At 48.9% G+C, this 22643-nt stretch overlaps 2 protein-coding genes across 14 annotated transcripts in view; one reads left to right on the top strand and one right to left on the bottom strand.

The window, feature by feature from the left end:
• The first annotated feature begins 159 nt into the window (after positions 1-159).
• On the top strand, positions 160-22598 carry Znf687 (zinc finger protein 687). 11 transcript variants are annotated; one of them, XM_076932871.1, is made up of 14 exons: positions 160-298; positions 1697-1792; positions 3179-5310; positions 5460-5638; positions 6139-6315; positions 6446-6608; positions 6766-7095; positions 7186-7298; positions 7470-7611; positions 7717-11406; positions 13359-13484; positions 17567-17737; positions 19869-20019; positions 20732-22598. In XM_076932871.1, the coding sequence occupies exons 3-10, from the start codon at positions 3196-3198 to the stop codon at positions 8206-8208; spliced, it is 3711 nt and encodes a 1236-aa protein (XP_076788986.1). In that variant the 5' UTR covers positions 160-298; positions 1697-1792; positions 3179-3195; the 3' UTR covers positions 8209-11406; positions 13359-13484; positions 17567-17737; positions 19869-20019; positions 20732-22598. The 11 variants fall into 11 exon arrangements, with proteins under 11 accessions (XP_076788986.1, XP_076788994.1, XP_076788992.1 ...); XM_076932879.1 differs by lacking the exon at positions 1697-1792 and having other exon boundaries at positions 169-298; positions 13415-13484; XM_076932877.1 differs by lacking the exon at positions 1697-1792 and having other exon boundaries at positions 169-298; positions 20735-22598.
• Pi4kb (phosphatidylinositol 4-kinase beta) overlaps positions 9036-22643 on the bottom strand; it is a 33176-nt gene continuing 19568 nt past the window's right edge. For all 3 annotated transcript variants that reach the window (XM_076932881.1, XM_034500003.2, XM_034500004.2), the window contains 7 exons: positions 20896-21005; positions 20154-20258; positions 19863-19986; positions 17454-17719; positions 11257-11389; positions 10872-10992; positions 9036-9878 (listed from right to left, as the gene is read on the bottom strand). In XM_076932881.1, the coding sequence (XP_076788996.1) occupies positions 9697-9878; positions 10872-10992; positions 11257-11389; positions 17454-17719; positions 19863-19986; positions 20154-20258; positions 20896-21005 (1041 nt within the window). In that variant the 3' untranslated portion in view covers positions 9036-9696. The remainder of the gene's footprint in view (positions 9879-10871; positions 10993-11256; positions 11390-17453; positions 17720-19862; positions 19987-20153; positions 20259-20895; positions 21006-22643) is intronic.

Genomic DNA, 22643 nt, shown 5'->3' with positions numbered 1-22643 from the left:
TAGTCCAATCGCAGTGAGAAGCCTATAAGGGGCCAGTTCCGAGCGGGGTATGGAGGGCCAACCCCGTACGGGGCTGGGTGGGGCTCACAGTTGAGTGACGGGTCCATTAGCCAATGGCGAGTATGAAAGCGGGCAGCCCGGACTAGGAGCGCGGAGGGAGCTGAGGGAGAGGGGAGGCCGAAGCGGAGAGAAGCAGGAAGTAGCGGCGGCCGCGGGGAGGGCGGCGGCGGCAGCGGCGGTGGCAGCTGGAACCAGCGGGGAGGCCGTAGGGTCTCAGCCCGCACTAGGATCGGAACAAGTAAGCATGCTCGCGGCAAATACCCGCCCCTGGCTCCGCCTCCCGGGGGGGCGGGTAAATACCCCTGCCCCTCCCCCACTTGGCCAACTACCCCCTTCCCCGTGCCGCCGCCCCCCGGGGCGGCTGCTTGACTAGCGGGGTCGCAGCCTTCTTCTTCGAGGACCACCGGTGAGAACTCCAGTTTCTTGGAAGCACTGCCCCTAGCCCGGTAATGTGGGAGGGGGTTCCTGGACCCCAAAGTCCTGGCGCTCCTAGACTGAGAGGCAGTCGGAGTGCGGCCGGGGGGACTCGAGGCTGCGGGATGTCGCGACCTAAAATGGTGTCCGTGCCGGGCGATGGGGGCGGGGGAATTGGGCCCAGCGGTAGAAGAGCCTGCATCCCGACCGGGTGCTGGCCAGTGTCCGGGCCCAGGCAGGACTCAAGCTGGCGCCTTGAGCCTGGTGCGCGCCTTGCAATCACTCGGGTCTGGAGACAGACAGCCTCTGGGGGTCGGAGCCAGGGCAAGCTGCGCGGCGCGCAGAGATGAAGGGGACCAGGTTCAAGTCCGGACTGACCTGGCTGCAGATCTTAGAATCACGCAGGGACCGCCCCCTCTTGTGTCTCCACTCCCCTCGCGCCACTCCCCACTACCGAGGAGTCCTGGCCCCCTATGTGCAGCGCCGCAGATCGTAAGGGCCCGGCCTCACCGAGGCCCTGCCTTGAGTTCTTAGCCAGTGAAAGTGAAAGAAGCACCACTCGCCTCAGTTTACCCTTCAGTTTTTAAAAGTACTTCTCGTCCCCTACCCGAAACCTCGGACTTACTTTCCGCGCCAGTCCCTGGCAGATGGCAGGGACTTAAATGCCGCCTGCTGCCCAGCTTGGCCGCAGCCTAATCGCCCCCGGCCGTGCTCTGGCCCCTTCGTTTTTCTCTGCGCTGTAGGCCTTGGGCAAAGGGCAGTGGAGCCCCCACCCGACCCGTGTATGTTCATCCTCTTCTTGTTAAGCCCCTTTTTGCTTTTGGAGAACAGAGGGGGAAAGTGGGTAGGGAGATGGCACCTCCAGAGGCCTGGCAGCTGAGTGGAGGATCTTCATTGGCCTTAAGCCTCTGTGCTTGGCCCACTGTCTGCTCCAGGTGGCTATCGGATGACCTCCAAGTCACTTGCACGACAGAGGGAGGTGGTTGGGAGAGGTAGGTTCGCAGGTGTTTTCTTAGTCCCCATTGGTTTGTACTCCACGATATCCACCCTACTGGGAGCTTGAGTGGGAAGGTTGCCCAGGTCTCCCGACCTGGGAGAGCCGAATTGAAAGGGGGACCTAGAGATTCATCTGGGTTAAAACTAAGGGCTTTGTTCAAACCCAGAATGTGCAGTATTAAGAAGAGGGGTAATGTACAAGGAGGACTACCCTTTTTTCCTCTAGTTGGTACCCTTGCCCCCCACCCCCACTTTGGTCCGTGCAATGCCAGCCGCCACCTGCTGGGACTATCTCCAGTTACAGTCTGAAGGCTGGAAAGAGGTGAGAGAATTGGCCCTGGGAAAAGGCTTGCATCCTGGGCAGGGAATGTGTAAAGGGGAGCGAATGTGTCCCTTCTTTTTGAGTCTTCCTAGATACAGAATTATTATGGGTAAGAACAGATAGAAGACAGAGCTTGGGTCTCCTGCAGTTTCTGAGCTGGCCTTCTTGCTGCTTTAGTGACACATATGTCTTTTGGGACTACCCCCTCCCCCAATCGTCCCTGGGCCAGGTTAAGGAGACTTCTAGGCTACTGTTACCCAAGAAGGTGGAGTTTGTGTTAGAGCGCAGACTGGGTGAAGAGCTTAGGGCAGAAATGACAGTGGGAAGCAGGAGCTTTCCCCCAGTGTGGCAGCTATGTTGGATCAGCTTGTACCCTGGAGTCTTAACCCTGAGAGAGCAAGGTAGAGGAGGGAGGAGGGAAGACACTCTGGGGAAGGTGAGCAAGCAGCAGCAGGTGTTTGTGACAGGAGAGGACTCAGCTGGGGCCCTTGTGACTATGCCCCCCTTCCACCTCTTTCTGTGTCTTCTTTCTGCCTTGAATCTGTTTCTCCTTGCTGACACTGCTAGGGCTCTGGGTGACAGGAGGAGCTCCAGATCTTTTGCATACGGCTTTAACTGACCTCTGACTCTTAGCTCTGTCTGCCCCTAGCCCTAGGTGGCCAGTACATATTCCTTCCCAGTGCAGCCAGCTCCTGCTTGATCTCACATGTCCTAATCCCCCCACCCCCACCCCACCCTCACCCTAGCCCCCCACCCCACCCCCCATCAGTAAATTGTATTCTGGGTTTGACACTCAACACATACGATTGTATGTTTGTAGAAGAACTTTGATACGTGTTTTGTCCACTCTTTGAAACAGCAAAAGTAAGGCAATGCAGTAACTTGGTTGAACAGCAGTGATAAAGCTAAAGGCAGAGCAATTTAAGTTTTAGCCGTAGTCACTGCTCCTATATGTAAATGGCCTTTCAGATCTCTATGGACACCCCCCCCCCCGTTTATATTTCATGAATAAAATTGATCCTATGCTGGTCTGCCGCCCTCCTTGATACTCCTGTTGGTTAACTGGTTCTGTTGGAGGCACAGGAACAGTTTATCTAGTTTTAGTGGAGATGATCTCTGAGAGCCTTCAGCTTCTCTTACTTTCCTTTGTATTTCTAAGGATCTCTTTCTAGTTTTCTCTGGACTTTGATTCTGGCAGTACCTAGTGTTTTCCCACTAACCTGATTTTAGGGTTTGGCACACTGAATACCTCAAGCAGCTCTGGGATTCATAGTATGGTGGAGATGTACCAAGTCAGTGGGGATAAATACAGAGTACTGAGAAGGGGAGGTTCAGGGTCTAGAGATGGGGATCCCAGTTTCTCCTCACTTTTACTGTTTTCATTAGGTCTGGGACCTGTCACTATGGGGGACATGAAGACCCCTGATTTTGATGACCTCCTTGCTGCTTTTGACATCCCTGACATTGATGCAAATGAAGCCATTCACTCTGGGCCAGAAGAAAATGAGGGACCAGGAGGCCAAGGGAAGCCAGAACCCAGTGTAGGAGGTGATTCTAAAGACAGAGAAGCAGCAGCAGCTGCTGAGAGTGACCCTGAGGGTCCAGCTGAGGCCTCTGACCATGGCCTTCCACAGCCACCGGATACTTCTACAGTCAGTGTCATTGTCAAGAACACAGTGTGTCCAGAGCAGTCTGAGACCCTGACTGGGAATTCAGGAGAGGAAGAGACCAAGGCTGGAGATGTAACTAAGGAAGGACCTGTGGGTTCTTGTCTGATGCAAAATGGATTTGGGGGTCCTGAGCCATCCCTCTTAGAAAACCCCCATTCTTCAGCACCTGCCAGTGGGGATGCCTGGAAAGAAAAAGCCGTGGAAGGCAAAACATGTTTGGACCTCTTTGCTCATTTTGGGTCTGAACCAGGAGACCACCCAGCTCCCCTACCTCCTGAACCTTCCCTACCTCGGGATGGTGACATGGCCCCACCTCCTTTTTCCACTCCTTTTGAACTGGCCCCAGAAAATGGCTCCACCCTGCTGCCTCCTACTTCTCTCTTGCCTCAAGGGGCCTTGAAACAAGAAAGCTGCAGCCCTCGCCATTCCCAGGGCCTAACCCATAGAAGCTCAGGCTCTAGCCCTGAGGCAGCAGGCATCCCTGCCAGTGTCTCACCCCCACAGGTGGCTGGGGTGTCCTTCAAGCAATCTCCAGGACACCAGAGCCCTCCTGCTTCCCCTGTAAAGGCACCCAGCTGTAAACCCCTGAAGGAGGAAGATGAGGGTACAGTGGACAAGTCTCCCCCAAGAAGTCCCCAGAGTCCCTCTAGTGGAGCTGAGGCTGCCGATGAGGACAGCAATGATTCTCCTACCTCCTCCAGCTCTTCTAGGCCCCTCAAGGTGCGGATCAAGACGATTAAAACATCCTGTGGGAATATCACAAGAACTGTTACCCGGGTTCCCTCAGAACCTGATCCTCCTGCCCCTTTGGCTGAGGGAGCCTTCCTGGCTGAGGCTAGCTTCCTGAAACTGTCCCCTGTAACTCCAACCCCCGAGGGTCCAAAGGTGGTGAGTGTCCAATTGGGTGATGGTACAAGGCTGAAAGGGACAGTGTTGCCTGTGGCAACCATCCAGAATGCTAGCACTGCCATGCTCATGGCAGCTAGTGTTGCCCGAAAAGCTGTGGTTCTACCAGGGGGCAATGCCACTAGCCCTAAGACTATGGCTAAGAATGTGTTAGGTCTGGTGCCCCAAACTCTGCCCAAGGCTGAGGTGCGGACAGGGTTTAGCCTTGGGGGGCAGAAGGTAAATGGTGCCTCAGTGGTGATGGTACAGCCTTCTAAGTCTGCTACTGGGCCAGGCACAGCAGGTGGCTCGGTGATCTCTCGAACCCAGTCCAGTCTGGTAGAGGCCTTCAACAAGATCCTCAACAGCAAAAACCTGTTGCCTGCTTATAGACCAAACCTGAGTCCACCAGCCGAGGCTGGTCTGGCCCTGCCTCCAACAGGCTACCGCTGCCTTGAGTGTGGAGATGCCTTCTCACTGGAGAAGAGCCTGGCACGGCACTATGATCGCAGAAGCATGCGTATAGAGGTCACCTGTAACCACTGTGCCCGTCGCCTGGTTTTCTTCAACAAGTGTAGCCTACTCCTGCATGCCCGTGAGCACAAGGACAAGGGGCTTGTCATGCAGTGCTCACATTTGGTCATGAGGCCTGTAGCCCTTGACCAGATGGTGGGGCAGCCAGACATCACACCCTTGCTGCCTGTGGCTGTCCCACCTGTTCCTGGAACTCTGGCCTTGCCTGTTTTGGGCAAGGGAGAGGGGGTTGTCACTTCCTCTACCATCACTACAGTTGCCACGGAAGCTCCTGTGCTGCCACTCCCAACAGAGCCCCCTGCTCCCCCTGCTGCCTCTGTTTACACATGCTTTCGCTGTCTGGAGTGCAAGGAGCAGTGCCGCGACAAGGCTGGCATGGCAGCCCACTTCCAGCAGCTGGGCCCTCCTGCGCTTGGGTCTACTAGCAATGTGAGTTGTTTCTCATTTCCCTTCTCTGGGGGAAGGGACAGCCAGGTGCTGTGGAGGTAAAAACCCAGGAAGATACTGGGAGCTTGCTTAAACAAAGTAGTAGGATCCAGGGCACCCCTCATCAGTTAACCTTGTTTAACTCTTGACAGGTGTGTCCATCCTGCCCCATGATGCTCCCCAATCGCTGCAGCTTCAGTGCCCACCAGCGCACACATAAGAACCGACCCCCCCACGTCTGCCCTGAGTGTGGGGGCAACTTCCTACAAGCTAATTTTCAGACCCATCTTCGAGAAGCTTGTCTGCATTTCTCTCGCCGAGTAGGATACAGGTGCCTCATACTCAATTCTTCATTAGAACGTTAGGATCTGTTTGTTAGCAGTGACCTTTTTAGATGGCTTCTCAAGGAGAACCGTCATTTTTCTTCTTCTTCTTCTTCTTTTTTGTGTAGTCTTGGCTGTCCTGGAACTCACTCTGTAGACCAGGCTGGCCTTGAACTCAGAAATCTGCCTGCCTCTGCCTCCCAAGTGCTGGGATTAAAGGCGTGTGCCACCACCGCCCAGCAAGAACCGTCATTTTTCTTATTGTGTTGACAAACCCTATACACCCTGCCATCAAGTCATGTATTATGGGAGTAGTGGGGAGCAGGGTGCCTGGTGGAATTCCTGCTCTGCCTTCTCAGACCCCTCTTGGGGACTGAGCTCTTTCTTTTCTCTGCCTTGCTCATGCTACTTTGTTGATTTCCTTTTGAAATTCGCCTTGTCTTCAAGAACAAGAGGGGTGGTGGAGATGCCCCTACCTCACTGTAGTACCCCCCACTTCCTCTCCAAGGTGCCCCAGCTGTGCAGTGGTGTTTGGGGGTGTGAACTCCATCAAGTCCCACATACAGGCATCACACTGCGAAGTTTTCCACAAGTGCCCCATCTGCCCCATGGCCTTCAAGTCTGCACCCAGCGCCCATGCCCACCTCTACTCCCAGCATCCAAGCTTCCTCACCCAGCAAGCCAAGTGAGCCCTGGGGAGGGAGCATGGTGGTGAGGTGGGCTGGTGAAGAGGTGGTGGGCTGGTGACTGGAGGGTTGGTTGCAGGGAAGGCGTCTGTATCGTTCATGTTTATACTGGCCCTTCTGCTCCCACAGGCTGATCTATAAGTGTGCCATGTGTGATACAGTGTTCACTCACAAACCCCTCCTCTCCTCACACTTCGACCAGCACTTACTGCCCCAGCGTGTCAGTGTCTTTAAGTGCCCGTCTTGTCCTCTGCTTTTTGCCCAAAAAAGAACCATGCTGGAGCATCTCAAGGTACAGGAGGAGCAGAAGGCTAGGGAAAGGCTACCGAGCTGGCTGTGCTGACCTGGACTAGGGTCCTAGAACCCTGTGGCAGTGGGAAGCAGGGGTGAAGTGAGGACGTTGCCGAAGCCAGGCTCTCCTCCATCTAGCCATCTTCCTTGTCTTATAGAACACTCATCAGTCTGGACGTGCAGGGGAAGAGGCAGTTGGGAAAGTGGCTGGAGGTGCCCTTTTGACCCCCAAGACTGAGCCTGAGGAGCTGGCTGTATCTCAGGCAGAGGCAGCCCCTGCTACTGAGGAATCTTCTTCATCTTCTGAAGAAGAGCTGCCTAGCTCCCCTGAGCCTCCCCGCCCAACCAAAAGACCCCGACGAGAACTAGGAAACAAAGACATTAAAGGTGGGGGTGGGGGCCCTGGGGGCTGGACTTGTGGCCTTTGTCACTCCTGGTGTCCTGAGCGTGATGAATACGTGACTCACATGAAGAAGGAGCATGGCAAGGTGAGCTGGATTTCACCTGGGAAGGTGGGGCTGGAGGGTAGCCTTGGGGTTGACCCGAGTGACTGAAAATTCCCACTCTTTACTTTCTAGTCAGTGAAAAAGTTCCCCTGTCGCCTGTGCGAGCGCTCCTTCTGCTCTGCCCCAAGCCTGAGGCGCCATGTCAGGGTCAACCATGAGGGAATCAAGCGAGTTTATCCATGCAGGTAACCCTTACTCATTCCCTCCCAGAGAGTACCTGGCCACCTGTCTCTTGCTTGAGGGATCTGAAGATTGAGGCCACCTTCTGCTGTGGCAGCCTTCCATCTCTCAAGAGCTATCGGTCTTGGTCTTTGCCTGTGCTTCTGGTGCCATCTCACCCACTTTACCTCTGCTAGGTATTGTACAGAGGGAAAGCGTACCTTCAGTAGTCGCCTGATCCTGGAAAAGCATGTCCAGGTCCGCCATGGCTTGCCTCTTGGGACCCAGTCTTCTGGCCGAGGAGGCTCCCTGGGTCGAGGCTCTGGTGGCAGAGCCCAGGTAAGAAAAGGCCTTCCTTATGTCATGGGATTGAGAAACTAGTGAGACCCTGGTCTCAGGAAACCAGGGTGATGGTGAGGCCCGGTTTCTTCCACTTTTCTCCAGGGGCCAGGACGGAAACGCCGCCAGTCTTCTGACTCATGCAGTGAGGAGCCTGACAGTACAACACCACCAGCCAAGTCCCTGAGGGGTGGCCCTGGGTCAGGAGGCCACGGTCCTCTGCGCTATAGAAGCAGTGGCTCAGCAGAACAGAGCCTTTTGGGGTTGAGGGTGGATGGTGGCACTCAGCAGTGCCTTGACTGTGGCTTGTGCTTTGCTTCTCCTGGCTCCTTGAGCCGCCACCGGTTCATTAGCCACAAGAAGAGACGGTCTGGGGGTAAAGCCAGTGTCCTGGGGCTAGGGGATGGGGAAGAAGAGGCTCCTCCATTACGCTCTGACCCAGAGGGTGGAGACTCACCTTTACCTGCTTCTGGAGGCCCTCTGACTTGTAAGGTCTGTGGCAAGAGCTGTGATAGTCCTCTGAACCTCAAGACCCATTTCCGCACACATGGCATGGCATTCATCAGAGCCCGGCAGGGAGGCAGTGGGGACAACTAGGTGCCAGGCCTCAGAATGACCAGGCCTCTTCCCTGGGACTTGGGTTTCACTGCTGCTGTCACCTCCCTGGACTGGGAGTTTAACATTTACTTCTTTCTCCATCCCTGAAAGGCTTTTGAGGATTCTAGTGACTTGCACCCACCTCCCTCTTGGGTGGCCACTAGGTCCTACTTAAGTGGGTCCTCTTTTCTTTTCTGAATCCAACACTAATGCTCCTGCTGCAGACCCCCAGTCACTATGTGGGAGGATGGGACCTTGGCAAGCCTGCTAGACAAGCACGGGGATGGACTGAAGGATGTACAGGGTCTAGCTTCTGTCCCTCTACTAGGTTTCTTCAGGCACAGAGCACTATTCTCTGGGCTGGGTTCTACCCTAGCATCCCCTCCTTCAACACTCATTGGCACTAACACCCCCACCCCAATCCCTGCAGTGCCTTCCATTTGTCTTTTTCCCCCAGAAATTTAGGGGTGGGCGGGGTTGGTGGGGTTGAGTCCTGTCAAATATGGTCCAGGGAGAGTAGAGGACAGGCTCTCAGAAATCCTTTATTCTTGTAGTAATACTAACAGTGGGAGAAACAGGAGGGAGAAAACCAGACCATTAAAACTGCTTGTGGTTTAATCCCCATTCAGGCTTTTCTTTTTCTGTGAGTTGGATAATGTGTACTGATAGGGAGGGGGGAGTCAGAACTGGGGAAGCCCTTCTTAGGGAAGAGGCAGTATTGACAAAGACAGATGGAAAAAGCAATCTTCATCTTGTGTGTTTGGTACCTTTTGTATGCTGGACTTAACCCTTTCCAAGCACTCCCCCCAGAAGCAACAAGACACAGATGGCTAACTAAGGACTTTATTTCAAACAAAAATTAAAAAAAAAAAATAATAATTGAGAGCTATTTCCCTGGGTGTGAGAAAAGGATCAGGGTAAAGAGATTTTCCCATGGCTAAGCCAATACCCTCAATACATTAGAGGGATTGTGTCAGTTCCCTTCCTTAACCCCATGATGGGGAATCTCAGCAAGTGCAGGACCCACCTCTCAGGAATGTGGGCCCAGGGGTCAGCTCCCAGGAGGGGATAGAGTTGGGCAGCAGCATGGCCAAACGTAGGATTAAGTCCTAAGTACCAAGAACCCACTCCTCCCATCTTGCTGGGACCCAGGGAAAATAAGAGATGGTTTGTAGAAAACCTCTGAGACCCCTTGAGGGGAAGAAGGCTCCAGTCCCCCTCGTGTTCATCACCTCTGTTCTCTGGAGAGCAGTGAGTCCTGGGATCTGTCAGGTGGTAATACTGACACAGCAAGTCTGGACCCCGTGGTTGGCTCTCCTACCCTCTGGCAAGCTCTCATGGATACCACATGATCCTTTGCATTTCTTGCCTCCCATTTCCCTTGGGTAGGTGGTTAGGTAGGTGGGATTTTGTGATTTGGGTTTTCTTTAGGCAAGGGTCCTAAGGAGGATGCCTTCAATCCCACCACTTCTAGGCCCGAAAATGGTGTCACATGATGCCATTGGTGAGGTACTGGAAGCCATCGTAGAGTTTGGTGGTGATGGACCTCATGCTGCCATCCACCATCTGCTCCACCAGCAGCTGCAGCTGCTCCTCAGTCATGCTCATGTGGAACCTTTCTTTGAGGTTGCGAATGGTGCTGGAGCCATGGAAGCAAGGAAGCTGAGAACCTGGAGGGAAGCAGTGCAAATTAAGGATCACGGACAATTAGGAAGGCAGGCCAGTAGTTAGTACCACAGGGAAAGAGCTGGAGTACCACTTCCCTCCCCTCCACCAGGATCCTTGATGGTATAGAGCAATTCTGCTTGTGCCAAGAAAAGCAGTCAGGAAGCCTTGTTTTCAGTCCATCCTCATCCCATACTCCTTAGTTCCTCTGTAGGTGGGAGTATACGGGCAGGATAGGGAAAGGCAAGCCCACAACTTCCCCCAGTAAGCATTGGAGAGATGTCTTAGGGCCCAGAGGGAAGGCTGGGAAGAGGCTCTGGAAATGGGCCCTGCACTTATCTGGTTGCAGGCCTCTGCCTATGCTAGGTCTGACACTCACAGATGACCTGGGCCACCGTCACCACGGGGCCAGATAGAGATGCTCCTGAGCAACGACGGCAACCTGTGGGGTAGGGGCAAGGATGGGGAGGAGGAGACTGGCAGCTTAGGTAGGGTAAACATCTGGAGTCTGGGGTGGGGGAATAAGAGGGGCCCAGAGGAACTGGAAAAGGAAGGAATCCTGTGCAAAAAACGGACCGAGGAAGTGGCAAAGTGAAAGGAAAAAGAGGTAGGAAAGAGCAGAACAGGATAGGTTAGTAGGAGATGGTGGTGGCTGAAGTCAGAGCAGTAAGGCCAAGGGTAATGGGAGAGAAGTGGGTAGAAGTATCAGAAAAGGAAGAAGACTGAGAAATACAGTTGAATGGAAGAATGGAAAAACCAGGAGGCTGAAGTGGCTCGGTTTTACTGTGAGGGAACCTAAGAGCTTTCTGCTGTTCCTTTTCTCCGGCCCCACCTCCAAAACCAGTTCTACCAGGGTGAAGAATGTTCTAGAGGAGAAATGGAGACCCCCTGAGAAATGTTCCCCCACCTGAGTCTTGAGGTGGAGTCAATTTCCTAAAAGTTCTAAGTTGCAGGCAACCCAACCTGAGGCCCCCAGCCAGGGCCCTCCTGAGCCGCACCTTGCTGCATGATCTCCACAATCTGTACCACCTTGTCCATGTGCTTTCGAGCAGCAATCAGCCCCTGCAGCATGAGCATCTTGTAGTAGTTGAACATATCACCGTTCAGGCCACCCATTACCTGGAAGCAAGGAGAGTGTGTGCACAGAGGAATTCTGGTGGGTCCTTTTCCTGTGGGCCTCTCAGAACTTCCTTCTTTTAAGGCAATCATGTGAAAGCTCACTATCTTCACTTTTTTTTTTTTTTCATAAGAAAGCTCCCAGGAAAGCCTGCCTCATTCTGACTTATTGCCATTTCTGTTCTGTTCCTAATTTGGGGGAGTCCATCAGCTCCTCTCAGAGGAAGAATACAGTGACCCTTGGAGCACCTCTCTTTTTTGACTCACATCCACAAATTCTGTGGTCAGCTTAAAGGCTGATGTCTCGAAGCCCAGGTTTCGGGGTGAGCTGGAAAGGATGAAGCCAAAGTCGATGTGGATGATGTGACCTTCTGCGTCTAGAAGGATGTTCCCATTGTGCCTGAGGAAGAGGCAACAGTAAGTCTGGCTTAGATTGGATCTCAAGCTGCAAAACTGGCCTCACCATACTGGACAGGGGAGGCCCCAGCCATGTTTCCTTTCCTGTTGCTTACAAGTTTGGGTCAATTTCTAGGACCTAAAACTAGTAACAAAAGGAAGTTAGAAAACTATGATGAAAGACTGGGGTTTGAAATTCAGTTATTACCAGCTTAATAAAAATAGTTTTAAAGATTATCAAAAGGCTAGGATGGTAGAGTGCTTGCCTATAATGCCTGTTCCTAGCTTTGTTCCCTCACACAACACAAACTGAGTGAAGGATGGCCCACGCCTAACTCTAGCACTTGGGAGCAGAGGCTGGAAGACCCGAAGTTGAGGATCACTCTCAAATACAGAGGCCAGACTACCACATGCTAATTTCTCCCAAATTGTACTTCTAGTGCTCAGCCTTGACTCTTGACTTAAGTAGTAAGTACAAAGGTAAGAAGACAAGATCTCTGAGGCTCCAGCAGTTAGCTGTCTGGATGAGGGAAGGCCCTCATTCAGAATCAGTTTGAGATAGGGTCTCACCGAAGCCTCAGATGGTCTAATACTCACTGTATAGTACCAAACGAGCCTTAAACTCAGGCACCTACCTCTGCTTCCTGAGTGCTGGGGTTATTTTAATTCTTATTTATTTATTTATTTATTTTATGTAAGTACACTGTTGCTGTCTTCAGACACCCATATGAGGGCATCAGATCTCATTATGGATGGTTGTGAGCCACCATGTGGTTGCTGGGATTTGAACTCATGACCTCTGGAAGAGCAGTCAGTGCTCTTAACCACTGAGCCATCTCACCAGCCTCGGTTATTTTAATTCTTAATCAGTCCATGGCAGAACCAAAGTCCCATCAGTAGAGAGCAACAATTAGTTTATTATTTTATGTCCGTGTATGTGGGTACACACAGGTGTACTTGTATGTGAAGGCCAGAGGTCAATGTAAGGCGTTGTTCCTCGTAGACTTTTTTTTTTTGTTGAGACAGGGCCCTGCCTGGCTGGTCTGTACTCAGTAACCTCAAAAGTCTCAGAGATCCACCTGCAGCTGTCTCCTCAGTATTGGTATCCCTAGAGCAGCTTGCACAGGAAATCCTTTAGTTTCTGCTTCCCCACCTGGTATTAAAGTGTGCCACCATACCAGGGGGGGTTATGTGGGTTCTGGATATTGAACTCAGGTACTCATGATTTTATAGTAATAACTTTAAGGACTGAAGTTATTCCTCAGGCTCTCCCCTCCCCTAAAGATATGTTGTACTGTAGCACAGGCTGGCCTGGAATATACTATTGTGGCCCAAGTCTACCTCAGTCTCCTAAGTGCTAAGATCATATGAATGAGCCATCATGTGTGCTGAAAACCTTTTAAGTATAAAACAGTGTAGGGGCAAATGACTTACATAAAAAAGCCTTAGGAGTGGTATACTACAGGCCTGCTGTAAGGAAGAGGAGGAGTTGGAGGACTAGATCTCAGGTCTTTGTAGTTTCCACATAATGTCAGTAGGAAGAACAATTAGCATGCTAAGCATGTGAGGCCCGGCCTATTGAGCATGACCAGTCTTTTCACTATCAATAGAAGCTTTGTTAGGCCCAAATACTCATGTCCCAGCTGAAGGCCATCTCTGAGTTGGTCAGACTGCCTGAAAGAGGAGGGGAGAGAGAGAGCAAGACCCACCTGATTTGTGGGAAAGCACTAACAATGTAGCAGCACCCACACAATCTAGACAGCCAGAACAATTCTAGATGTCTAGACCCAGAGAGAACAAGTGATTCCACCCCCACCTCCAAAGCCAGTGATAGGCAGTTTCTCTCATTCTGTTAACTACCTGGCCAGGCCTAGCTTCTACATAGAAAGCTGCCTTGAGACTCCTTTTGACATAGAGGGTTTTGTTTTGTTTTTAATTGTCCTAATTTACTGTTTTCTGATTTGTCTTGACAGTGACTTTTTTGGATAAATTTTAAAAATATATTTATATTTCATCTTTTAAAACTCAGAACATAATAAATTCCACTTACTGGAAATTCATACCATTAGAAATACCTGAAGTACATTTAATAAAAAGAGGTAAGTTTCTTGGTTGCACAGTGGACGTGCTCTTTTCAGTTCCCCCAAATGATAGTTGGGTCAAATTTCACTTCAGACTTCTATTAAGATCTTATTGCAAGTATACCACCAGAGTGAACATTTTCCAGAAATGAGTGAGTGAAGAACTGAATTTTAACATTGGATTGGTCCAAGTGATAATACATAAAAATTACTTTGGCCCAAATGGGTCCTACCTTTGTGGAGCTAACTTTTCCTTGATAGGCAGAGAGACCCACAACAGTGCACAGCCAAAAAGCTGGTACCTCTTTGTAGCCTCAGCTATGGATGAAAAAAACTTATATGCCCAAACTAGACATGTGACATACAAAATAAATCCATATGTGTTTGCTGAGTTTTTGTTACTGATATGTTTAAAATATTTTTATTTTTTATTTTTGAGACAGTCTCATGTACTCCCAAGTTGTCCTGGCACATATGAGGATGACCTTGAACTTCTGGTCTGTGCCAGGTACTAGAGACTGAACCCTGAGCTTTGTGCATTCTAGGTGAACTCCCTACCAACCAAGCTACATACTAAGTCCTTCCCATACTACCCCCCCCCCTTTTTTTTTTTTTTTTTTGTTTTTTTTTTGTTTTTCGAGACAGGGTTTCTCTGTGTAGCCCTGGCTGTCCCGGAACTCACTCTGTAGACCAGGCTGGCCTCGAACTTAGAAATCCGCCTGCCTCTGCCTCCCAAGTGCTGGGACTAAAGGCGTAAGCCACCACCGCCCGGCCATACCACCCCTTTTAAAAAGCAGTTTGGGGGAGATGGCTCAACAGTAAAGAGCATTGGCTGTTCCTCCATAGAACTAAGGTTTGATTCCCAGCACCCACATGGCAGCTCACTTGTAACTCCAGTTCCAGGGCAGCTGACACTCTTTTGGCCTTTGTGGGAATGAGGCGATTGAGGTGTGCACATGGTGTATCAGGCAAAACACTCATAAAATAAAAATGCAGTAAGAAAGATGCTCTGGGAAATTCTACTAAAGAAAAAAAAATTGAATGATTTACTCTTTCTGGGCCTGTTTTAGCAGACTTGTATTAATGTTAAAATCACCTGATGGGGGCTGGAGAGGCGGCTCAGTGGCTAAGAGTACTGTCTGCTCTTCTTTTTTTTTTTTTTTTCTTTTTTTGGTTTTTCGAGACAGGGTTTCTCTGTGTAGTCCTGGCTGTCCTGGAACTCACTCTGTAGACCAGGCTGGCCTTGAACTCAGAAATCCGCCTGCCTCTGCCTCCCAAGTGCTGGGATTAAAGGCGTGCGCCACCACCGCCTGGCCTGACTGCTCTTCTAAGAGAACCCAGGTTCAACTTCCAGTACCCATATGGCAGTTCGTAAATTTAACTCCAGTTCCAAGGGACCTGAGATCCTCACACAGACACACATGCAGGCACAGCACCAATGCACATAAAAAATAAAAGTCACCAGGTCAGTGACAGTGCATACTCAAGTATATTCTACATGTGTGCCTAATTTGCTATTATTGCTACTGTAATGACAGGCAACAGTTTTGGCCAACAAGTCACACTCCTCTATTTCAGTCTTACTTAAAGCAAGACAATTATGAGGATGACTTGATTTTGCTTTGTGTAATCATGTTGAGTATATGATTTTTATAGCAAGCTGGAGCCTAGACCTAGTTGATAAACACAACTTTATTTGTGGCCACCTTCTTATGAGATGGTTCTTTGTTTGTTTGAGATAGGATCTCATGTGGTCCAGGCCTCAAATTCCCCACATAGCTAGGATGATCTTGAACTTTCTGCAGCTAACTCCCAGTGTGTGAACTACAGGTCATCATGCATGGTTTATGTAGTAATGGGGATCAAATCCAGAGGATTGCGCATGCTAAGCAAAGCACTCTTCAAACTTGAGCTACATCACCAACTCTATTCTATAAGTTGTTAGGAATAGTTTATCAGGAGCTGGAGGGATGGTTCAGTGGTTACAACACTGACTGTTGTTCTAGAAGACCTGGGTTCAATTCCCAGCATCCACAGAGTGCTGGCAACTGTCTGTAACTCTACTCCGAAGGGATCTGATGCCTTCTGGCTCTGTTGGGCACCCTATGCTGGCTGTGCACAGATACACATGCTGGTAAAACATTCATATATTAATAAAAGAAGAATTTAAAAAAAAAAAAAAAAAGGTAATCAGGTCTCTGCCCTGCCAAAGGAACAGACTTTCATCTTCCAAACATTTTCTTTTTGGTAGTTTTATTTACTTTTATCTTTACATATCAACTTCACAACTGAAATTCCTGAGGTCTGACTCGCACTTACTGAATCCTGGAGCTGAGACCTAGGATGTTTTTAGGCCCTGGGTTCAAAATCCTGAAGCTCAGGGACGGTCTAAAACGTGCAGTCAGGATCTGTATGATTACACTCTCCCTCAGCTCTCTCTCACACAGATCCCTTGCCCATGTCCTTGCAGGCCCAGGAGGGAGGAATGACTGTAGGCTCCCAAAGCTACTACTGACCCTTATCTTCCTCTTGAGGGAGCACTCCCCTAACAGGGTTTTCATTTGATGTAGTGTATCCATGGTATAGAGTCACTAAATAGATGCTAGATTCTGAGAAGCTGCTCAACTGACTAATGTTAATGGGCTGCCATGTCACTGGGAGCCCTGCAAACGTAGGCCATCAAATTTGTTTAAGTGTTGGTGTGTATGTATGTGTGCATGTGAGTGCAAATGTGCATACATATGGCACACGCCATAGTGTGCGTGTGGAGGTCAGATGACAACTCTATTGAGTTGGTTCCAGGGATTAAGCAATACCTTTTACCCACTGAACCATCTTGCCAGGCCCCGGCCACTGTATGTTCAGAGAGGTGCAACCAAAAGAAGCATTCAGGCCACAGACCCCAAACCACCTGCCTGTAGATACTCTTCGGTGGAGTCATTATTAATATATAAGATGCTTCACCTATGTGAGGTTAGGCCTCTTAAAAATCATGTGATATGGAAAGAAACGACAATCTAGGCAAAACAAGATACTTTAAAATTGTGGAAATTAGGGACAGGAGAGATGGCTCAGTGGTTAAGAGCATGGGCTGCTCCGTCAGAGGACGTTGAGTTCATTTCCAGCATCCACATGGAGGCTCACAACTGCCTGTAACACTAGTCCTAGAGCATCCAATGCCCTTTCTGGCCTCCACTGGCAATAGGTATGCACAGACATATATATATATGCAGGAAAAATACACACACACACACACACACACACACACACTCACACACACACACACGCTGGGAAATCATGGAGTGAGGATAAAGAGGAGTGCATGACTGGGAATTTCAAGCTTATCTCCACAAAATCCCTCATCCATTTCTTTTTTTGCTTTTGGTCACTGACCCTATGTACCAGGCTATGTTATCTCTTGCTTTTTGGCTAAGGACCCAGTCACACCAACCCTCATTCTAGCATGATATGGTATCTACATAGACCAGAACACATCATTCCTGTCCTACAAAATAAAATTCTCCCTGAGTGTGGTGGCACAGGCCTTTAATCCCAATACTCAGGAGGTAGAAGCAGGAAGAACTCTATGAGTTCAAAACCACCCTGATCGACACATATCAAGTTCCAGGACAGCCGGGGTCATATAGAAAGACCCTGTCTCAAAAACCAAAAACCCCCAGACTCTTCAGCCTCGTGTACTCTGATGTTGTCACTGCCTGCTATCCAAGTTTTGATCCTAATGGAACATTTCCCCGCAACTTCATCTGTCCTCATTCTCCTTTATCTTTTCTGCCCTACTCAAATATTCACCCCTATAAATACTCAAGTTCCTTTCTCACTTCTTCCAGCACTTGTCAGTTTTCCTCTTTGGCTTAATGTCACACAAACAAATCTTCCCTAAAAATATGTTGTTTCTCCAACTGAGAACTGTATAGGCATAGAGAAGAGCCCTCTGAAAGATTAGGATCAAGGGCACAAGTCACTTACCTGTCCTTGACTTGCAATAGGTAGCAGACCAAGCAGTAGCCAGCACAACTTTGTACAAAATTGCGCTGGGCACTGAGGAATGCCTCAGTGGTATAACTGCCATGTTCCTGTAGGAAGTAATCGAGCAAGGAGAGCTGTGACTGTTTCTTCACCTGGTGGATGGACACAGCGTTGACTACTGGTTCAATCATGCCACTGTCAGCTGAAATCACAAGAATCTTATATGGCTTGATCCAGAGAGGCACTCGCTCCTGTTCCCAAATGGACTGTGAGGAGACACAAAGGTATCAAGAGTGGCTCATCTTCCTCCACGCTAGAGAATACATGTTCTTCTCAACTTTTCTCCCTTGGTGTCTTGAATTGAAGGACATTAAATAAGTAAGACTTACTGACCTACTAAGAACCAAGAAGTTTTCTGTTTGAGACAGGGACTCATGCAGGCTAACCTTGAATTCCTGAGCCCTGTCTCCACATGTTCTAAGACTACAGATGTACACAACCACAAATAACAGATCCAGGAAGTTTAAAAGGAAGTTCAGGGCCTGGCAAAGGGAAGGAACTACACACAGAGGTAGGAAAAAGGTAGAAGAGTAAATCTATCACCTAAGTAGGGAGATTAGGAGCTATTAATATAAGTTTGAATAATAAAAAGATGGGATTTTAGGGGCAAAGAAAGGTACTTTAGAAAATGAAATTACTGCTGGGCAGTGGTGGTGCACGCCTTTAATGCCAGCACTTGGGAGGCAGAGGCAGGTGGATTTCTGAGTTCGAGGCCAGCCTCGTCTACAGAATGAGTTCCAGGACAGCCAAGGCTATACAGAGAAACCCTGTCTCTAAAAAACAAACAAACAAACAAAAAACAAAACAAAAAACCCCCAAGAAAATGAAATTACTATTGGATGTGGTGGCATAAGCCTGTATACCTAGCAGTTGGAAGGTAGAGGCAGGAGGATCACAAGTCTGAGGTCAACCTTGATTACAGTAGAGCCAGAAGTCAGCCTGAGTTACGTGAGACCCTGTCTTAAAAACAAAACAAAATGAAAGTACTTAAGCCATATATTACATACTGCTTATGATCCTAGTATTTGGGAAGCTGAGGCAGGAGTAATGGGGTGACACAAGAATAGTAGTGACACTGGCTAAGAGTGGAGAGGATATAAGCAAGTTCTGTTTGGCTACAAGTGAGATTCTTTCCTAAAACAAACAAAACCAAAATCAAGAGAAAGTTAGTTCAAGCTACCTCTACCCCTCAAAAACCCCTACAACTATGATAGAGAATTGGACTGAACAGGTGAAGCCTCTTGGAGATGACCGACCCAGGTGATGATAGAGAATTGGACTGAACAGGTGAAGCCTCTTGGAGATGACCGACCCAGGTGATCAGTATCTCAACACCAGGTGTAGTGGTACATCTATAGTTCTAGTATTCAAGCTGATGCATGGATTCAAGGCCAGCCTGGACTACTTAATGAGTTCTAGGTAAACCTGAACTACAGTGACTCTGTCTCAAGAAAGACAAAGTAAGGGCTGGAGAAATGGCTCTGGGGCTAAGAGCACCTCCTGCTCTTGCAGGGATTTGGGTTCAGTTCCTAGCTCCCATGTGGCTTCTTAAAACTAACTTGAATTCTGGCCTCCATGGACACTGTACACATGTGCTGTGCAGACAAGCAATGCCAGGAAAACATTCATACACATAAATAAAAATAAATGTTTTTGTTTGTTTGCTTGTTTTTATTTTTTGAGACAGGGTTTCTCTGTGTAGTCCTTGCTGTCCTGGAACTCTATAGACCAGGTTGGCCTCGAACTCAGAAATCTACCTGCCTCTGCCTCTGCCTCCCAAGTGCTGGGATTAAAGGAGTGTGCCACCACTGCCCAGCGAAAATAAATGTTTTTTTAAAATACAAAACAAAACCCAAATACTTGAGCACAGTGTAAATCCATCCATCCCAGATCATTTGGGAGGTCCTGATTTAAAGGACAAATCCGAAGCGTGGTGGTATATGCACATCATCCTAGCTTTGGGAGGTGAAAGCTGGGGGATCAAGGTTATAAGTCCATTTTTGACTATAACTGAGTTCAAAGCCAGCCTGAATTACAAGATCTAATCTGAAATCACACCTTTTAATCAAAACAAAACAAAACCAAAACCAACAAATGTGGCCCCTGACATTCAGTGATCTGAACAAGGCAGATGCAGTTCCAGAAAGAACCAACAGAGGCCACCATGGAGCTGTTCATTATGTGGCTGGCTGGCGGTGCTTCTCTGGAGAAAGGCCAACCAGTTTCAGTTTAACCTTCCCATTCAGACCTGCGTAAGAAGCAGGTGCCCAGCAGAGCTCCCTTTCAATGCCCTTTCCTTGTGTTTCCTTTCCTTTCTCTGCTGCGCTGAACTCTCTTTCATTTCTTTACCTGCAGTTGTTTCAACACCTGGAAGGCCAGCAGCTCCTGGCGAAGGTCATCTCCACACTTGACAATGACTGAAAGGAGTCGCCAATTGGGAAGATGGCCATATGGAGAACCTTCTCTGATCCTCCTGTGAAGAAAGAAGTCACAGGATGATGCCAGGGTAAGGACTCAGACCACCGAGCAAGCCTGATGGAGTGTTTGGAGGCAGAAGGGCGATGGAGGAGGTGAGCACTTGATGATGCCTTGGAATATGAGGGGGTACTGAGACCACTCTTTACCCTCTACCCTCCTCACCGCACTTTCTCCTGCCAGGGCTCTTTGAGAGCGACTGCAGAAGGGTCTTCAGGGTCTCGTTTGAAGGCTGTGGGAGTATGAGCCAGCTGTTCTGAAAGGCGCCGTCTAGCAGGAAGAAAATACACATTTACTTGGAAGAGTTATCTCAGAGCTGCATGCATGCTTTGCCCACTTTCCCTTGCCACAGTTCCTAGATTCCTGGCAGATTCTTGGTGCTGGGAAAGCCAGAGAAGGAAGCATTGTCAGCAGTTCCATTTTGCTAACCTGGTAGTTGTGATCATGTTAAAATGCAGAGAGCCTGGTTTTCCTCATTCCTCTATCCCAATATTGATTCAGAATGGGTGTGACTCCAGAATCTGCATGTATAACAATATTTCCTCTCTGCCTTCAAAGAGAAGGATTCCACTTGGGGGTCTCACTTTGATTATTGGCTTTGGGTTTCTTTTTTGTGGTGCTGGGAACTGAACCCATGGACTTTCACATGCTAGTCAAGTGCAGCTTGGAGAAGTGAAGCTCAAATGCCCATGGGGCACTTTCTTCTTTTTGAAACTTTCTTAAAATGTCATTTCTTTTTGTAGTAGCTCAAGCAATGTTCCGGCTGCACCTTCAGGGCCTCAAGTATAGAACAAGGACAAAATAAGGAGATAAAAGAGAGACAGAAGGCTGACAGCTGGTGACCAGGCACGGGACAAAGAGGCAGAGTGAAGAAGATGAAGATGAAGAATGCTGTGATTGGCCATACCGGATGTCCCCTGCCGCAATGAAAACAGGCTCCTTGCTCTCCTGGCTGGTGATGCTGTCCACCGAGAACTGGGAGATGTTGTCACAGCTGTTGGTGTGTACTTCAGGGAGCTGGGAAAAACAGGTCAGAAGTGCTAAACACAGATCTCCCTCTTGCCCTCTGCTCACTTGCCACTAGCTACCTATAGCACGGTGGCCTACCACTCCACTCCAGCCTTCTCTCAAAGCCACCAGGGTTCCACATCACTATGGCTTTGAGTCATGGATCCCACAGCAGCGTCCTCAAAGTGTGAACTACTCCAATAGAATTCATGGAAATGCAGAGGAAGTGCAGTCTCAGTTCTCACCATCAGCCCAAATTACAACTACTGGGAATGAAATCTAGAAGCTGAATTTTTGTAAACTTTCTAGAATATGCCCAACACTCTCTAAGAATGGTCTCAAATTCCTGCTTTCCCAGCTTCCATTTAAATTCTGGGACTATAGGTGAACCACCACACCCAGATAAATCTCCACCTAATCTCCTCACTTTTAACTATAAAATATTCTGCCGGGCCCTAAGAAGTCTCTGTCCTTCCTTCTACAAAGTACTCTCAATTCCACCTGCCATCTAACGCACAGTGACGTGTGTATCTTCATTTTTCTTCTTAAATGTCTATGTGTAACCTCCACTAGACTAAAAAACATAGAGATCTGTCTTTTTCACTAAATGCTATCACATAAAATCCTGCCCTGCTTTCCCTCCATTTTTTTCCCCACAGCTAACAGGGCTGAGTGAGTGCCCTGCTTGTCAGGTCTGTGCGGCCTCTCTAGCTCGCTCCTCACCTCACACTGCACATCCAGTGCACACTAGTTTCTTTTCATTCTTGTCAAGACCATGTTCCATTCTCTCTTCCTCGGTCTGAATACTCTTTGCTCTGCTAATTCCAACCATGCTTCAAGCCGCAACTCAAAGATTACTTCCTCCAGGAAATCTTTTGATTCCCATGCAGAGTCTGGAGTAAGCACTGTCTCCACCTTTGGGCACATCCAGAATGTCTTATGCTCCCTGTTACAGTGCAGATCACACCAGACTAAAACTGTCAGCTGTCTGGTCTGAATCTGTTAGCACATAAGGTCTTGCACATAAGCCAAGCCTCACACTTTAGCATATAGTACTCGTACTTCTGCTTCAACCTTTCGGTTGAGATTATAGCTGTGAGTCACTACACCCAGCTATAACTATTTCTTTCTTTTTATTAAGATTATTATATTTTATTAAGATTTATTTTATGTATATGAGTGTTTGCCTGTGTGTACTCTGTATGTGCAGTGTCCAAAGAGGCCAGAAGAGGGCACCAGGTCCCCCTGAAACTGGAGTTACTGACAGCTGTGAGCCACTGCAAAGGTGCTGGGAAAGGAACCCAGTTCTCTAAAAGAGCAGCCAGCCAGTGCTTTTAATCCTGAGTCATGTCACCAGCCTGTTATATATCTGACTGAATGCATGCATGGCCTGTCAGTCTCTGCTGTCCTCAATCAACTTTATATAGCAGGTGTTTCTTAAAAATTTTATTAATTTCTCCTATGTCTAGATGGTCCTCCTTACGTTCAACCTGCAACTCCTGCGGTACCAGAACAAGCTTGAACCTATTCCAACCAGCTATTCAGAGCATTCCCTTCTCATAGCCCATACTATGTACAATATTCAAATGGACATGTGCCTCATTCTGCCAACAGGTGTGTTATTTCACATGTATCAAAAGCTCCTAG

Source organism: Arvicanthis niloticus, chromosome 4 (assembly GCF_011762505.2).
Source record: "Arvicanthis niloticus isolate mArvNil1 chromosome 4, mArvNil1.pat.X, whole genome shotgun sequence".
NCBI lineage: Eukaryota > Metazoa > Chordata > Mammalia > Rodentia > Muridae > Arvicanthis > Arvicanthis niloticus.
This window is presented reverse-complemented; position numbering and strand designations above follow the sequence as displayed.

Excerpts from the sequence above, each read along its gene's own strand:
- Znf687 (XM_076932871.1), top strand. The coding sequence starts at position 3,196 with ATGGGGGACATGAAGACCCCTGATTTTGATGACCTCCTTGCTGCTTTT. Across the intron at positions 5,639-6,138 it reads TCTCGCCGAGTAGGATACAG|GTGCCCCAGCTGTGCAGTGG; the intron begins GTGCCTCATACT and ends TTCCTCTCCAAG. Across the intron at positions 7,299-7,469 it reads AAGCGAGTTTATCCATGCAG|GTATTGTACAGAGGGAAAGC; the intron begins GTAACCCTTACT and ends TACCTCTGCTAG.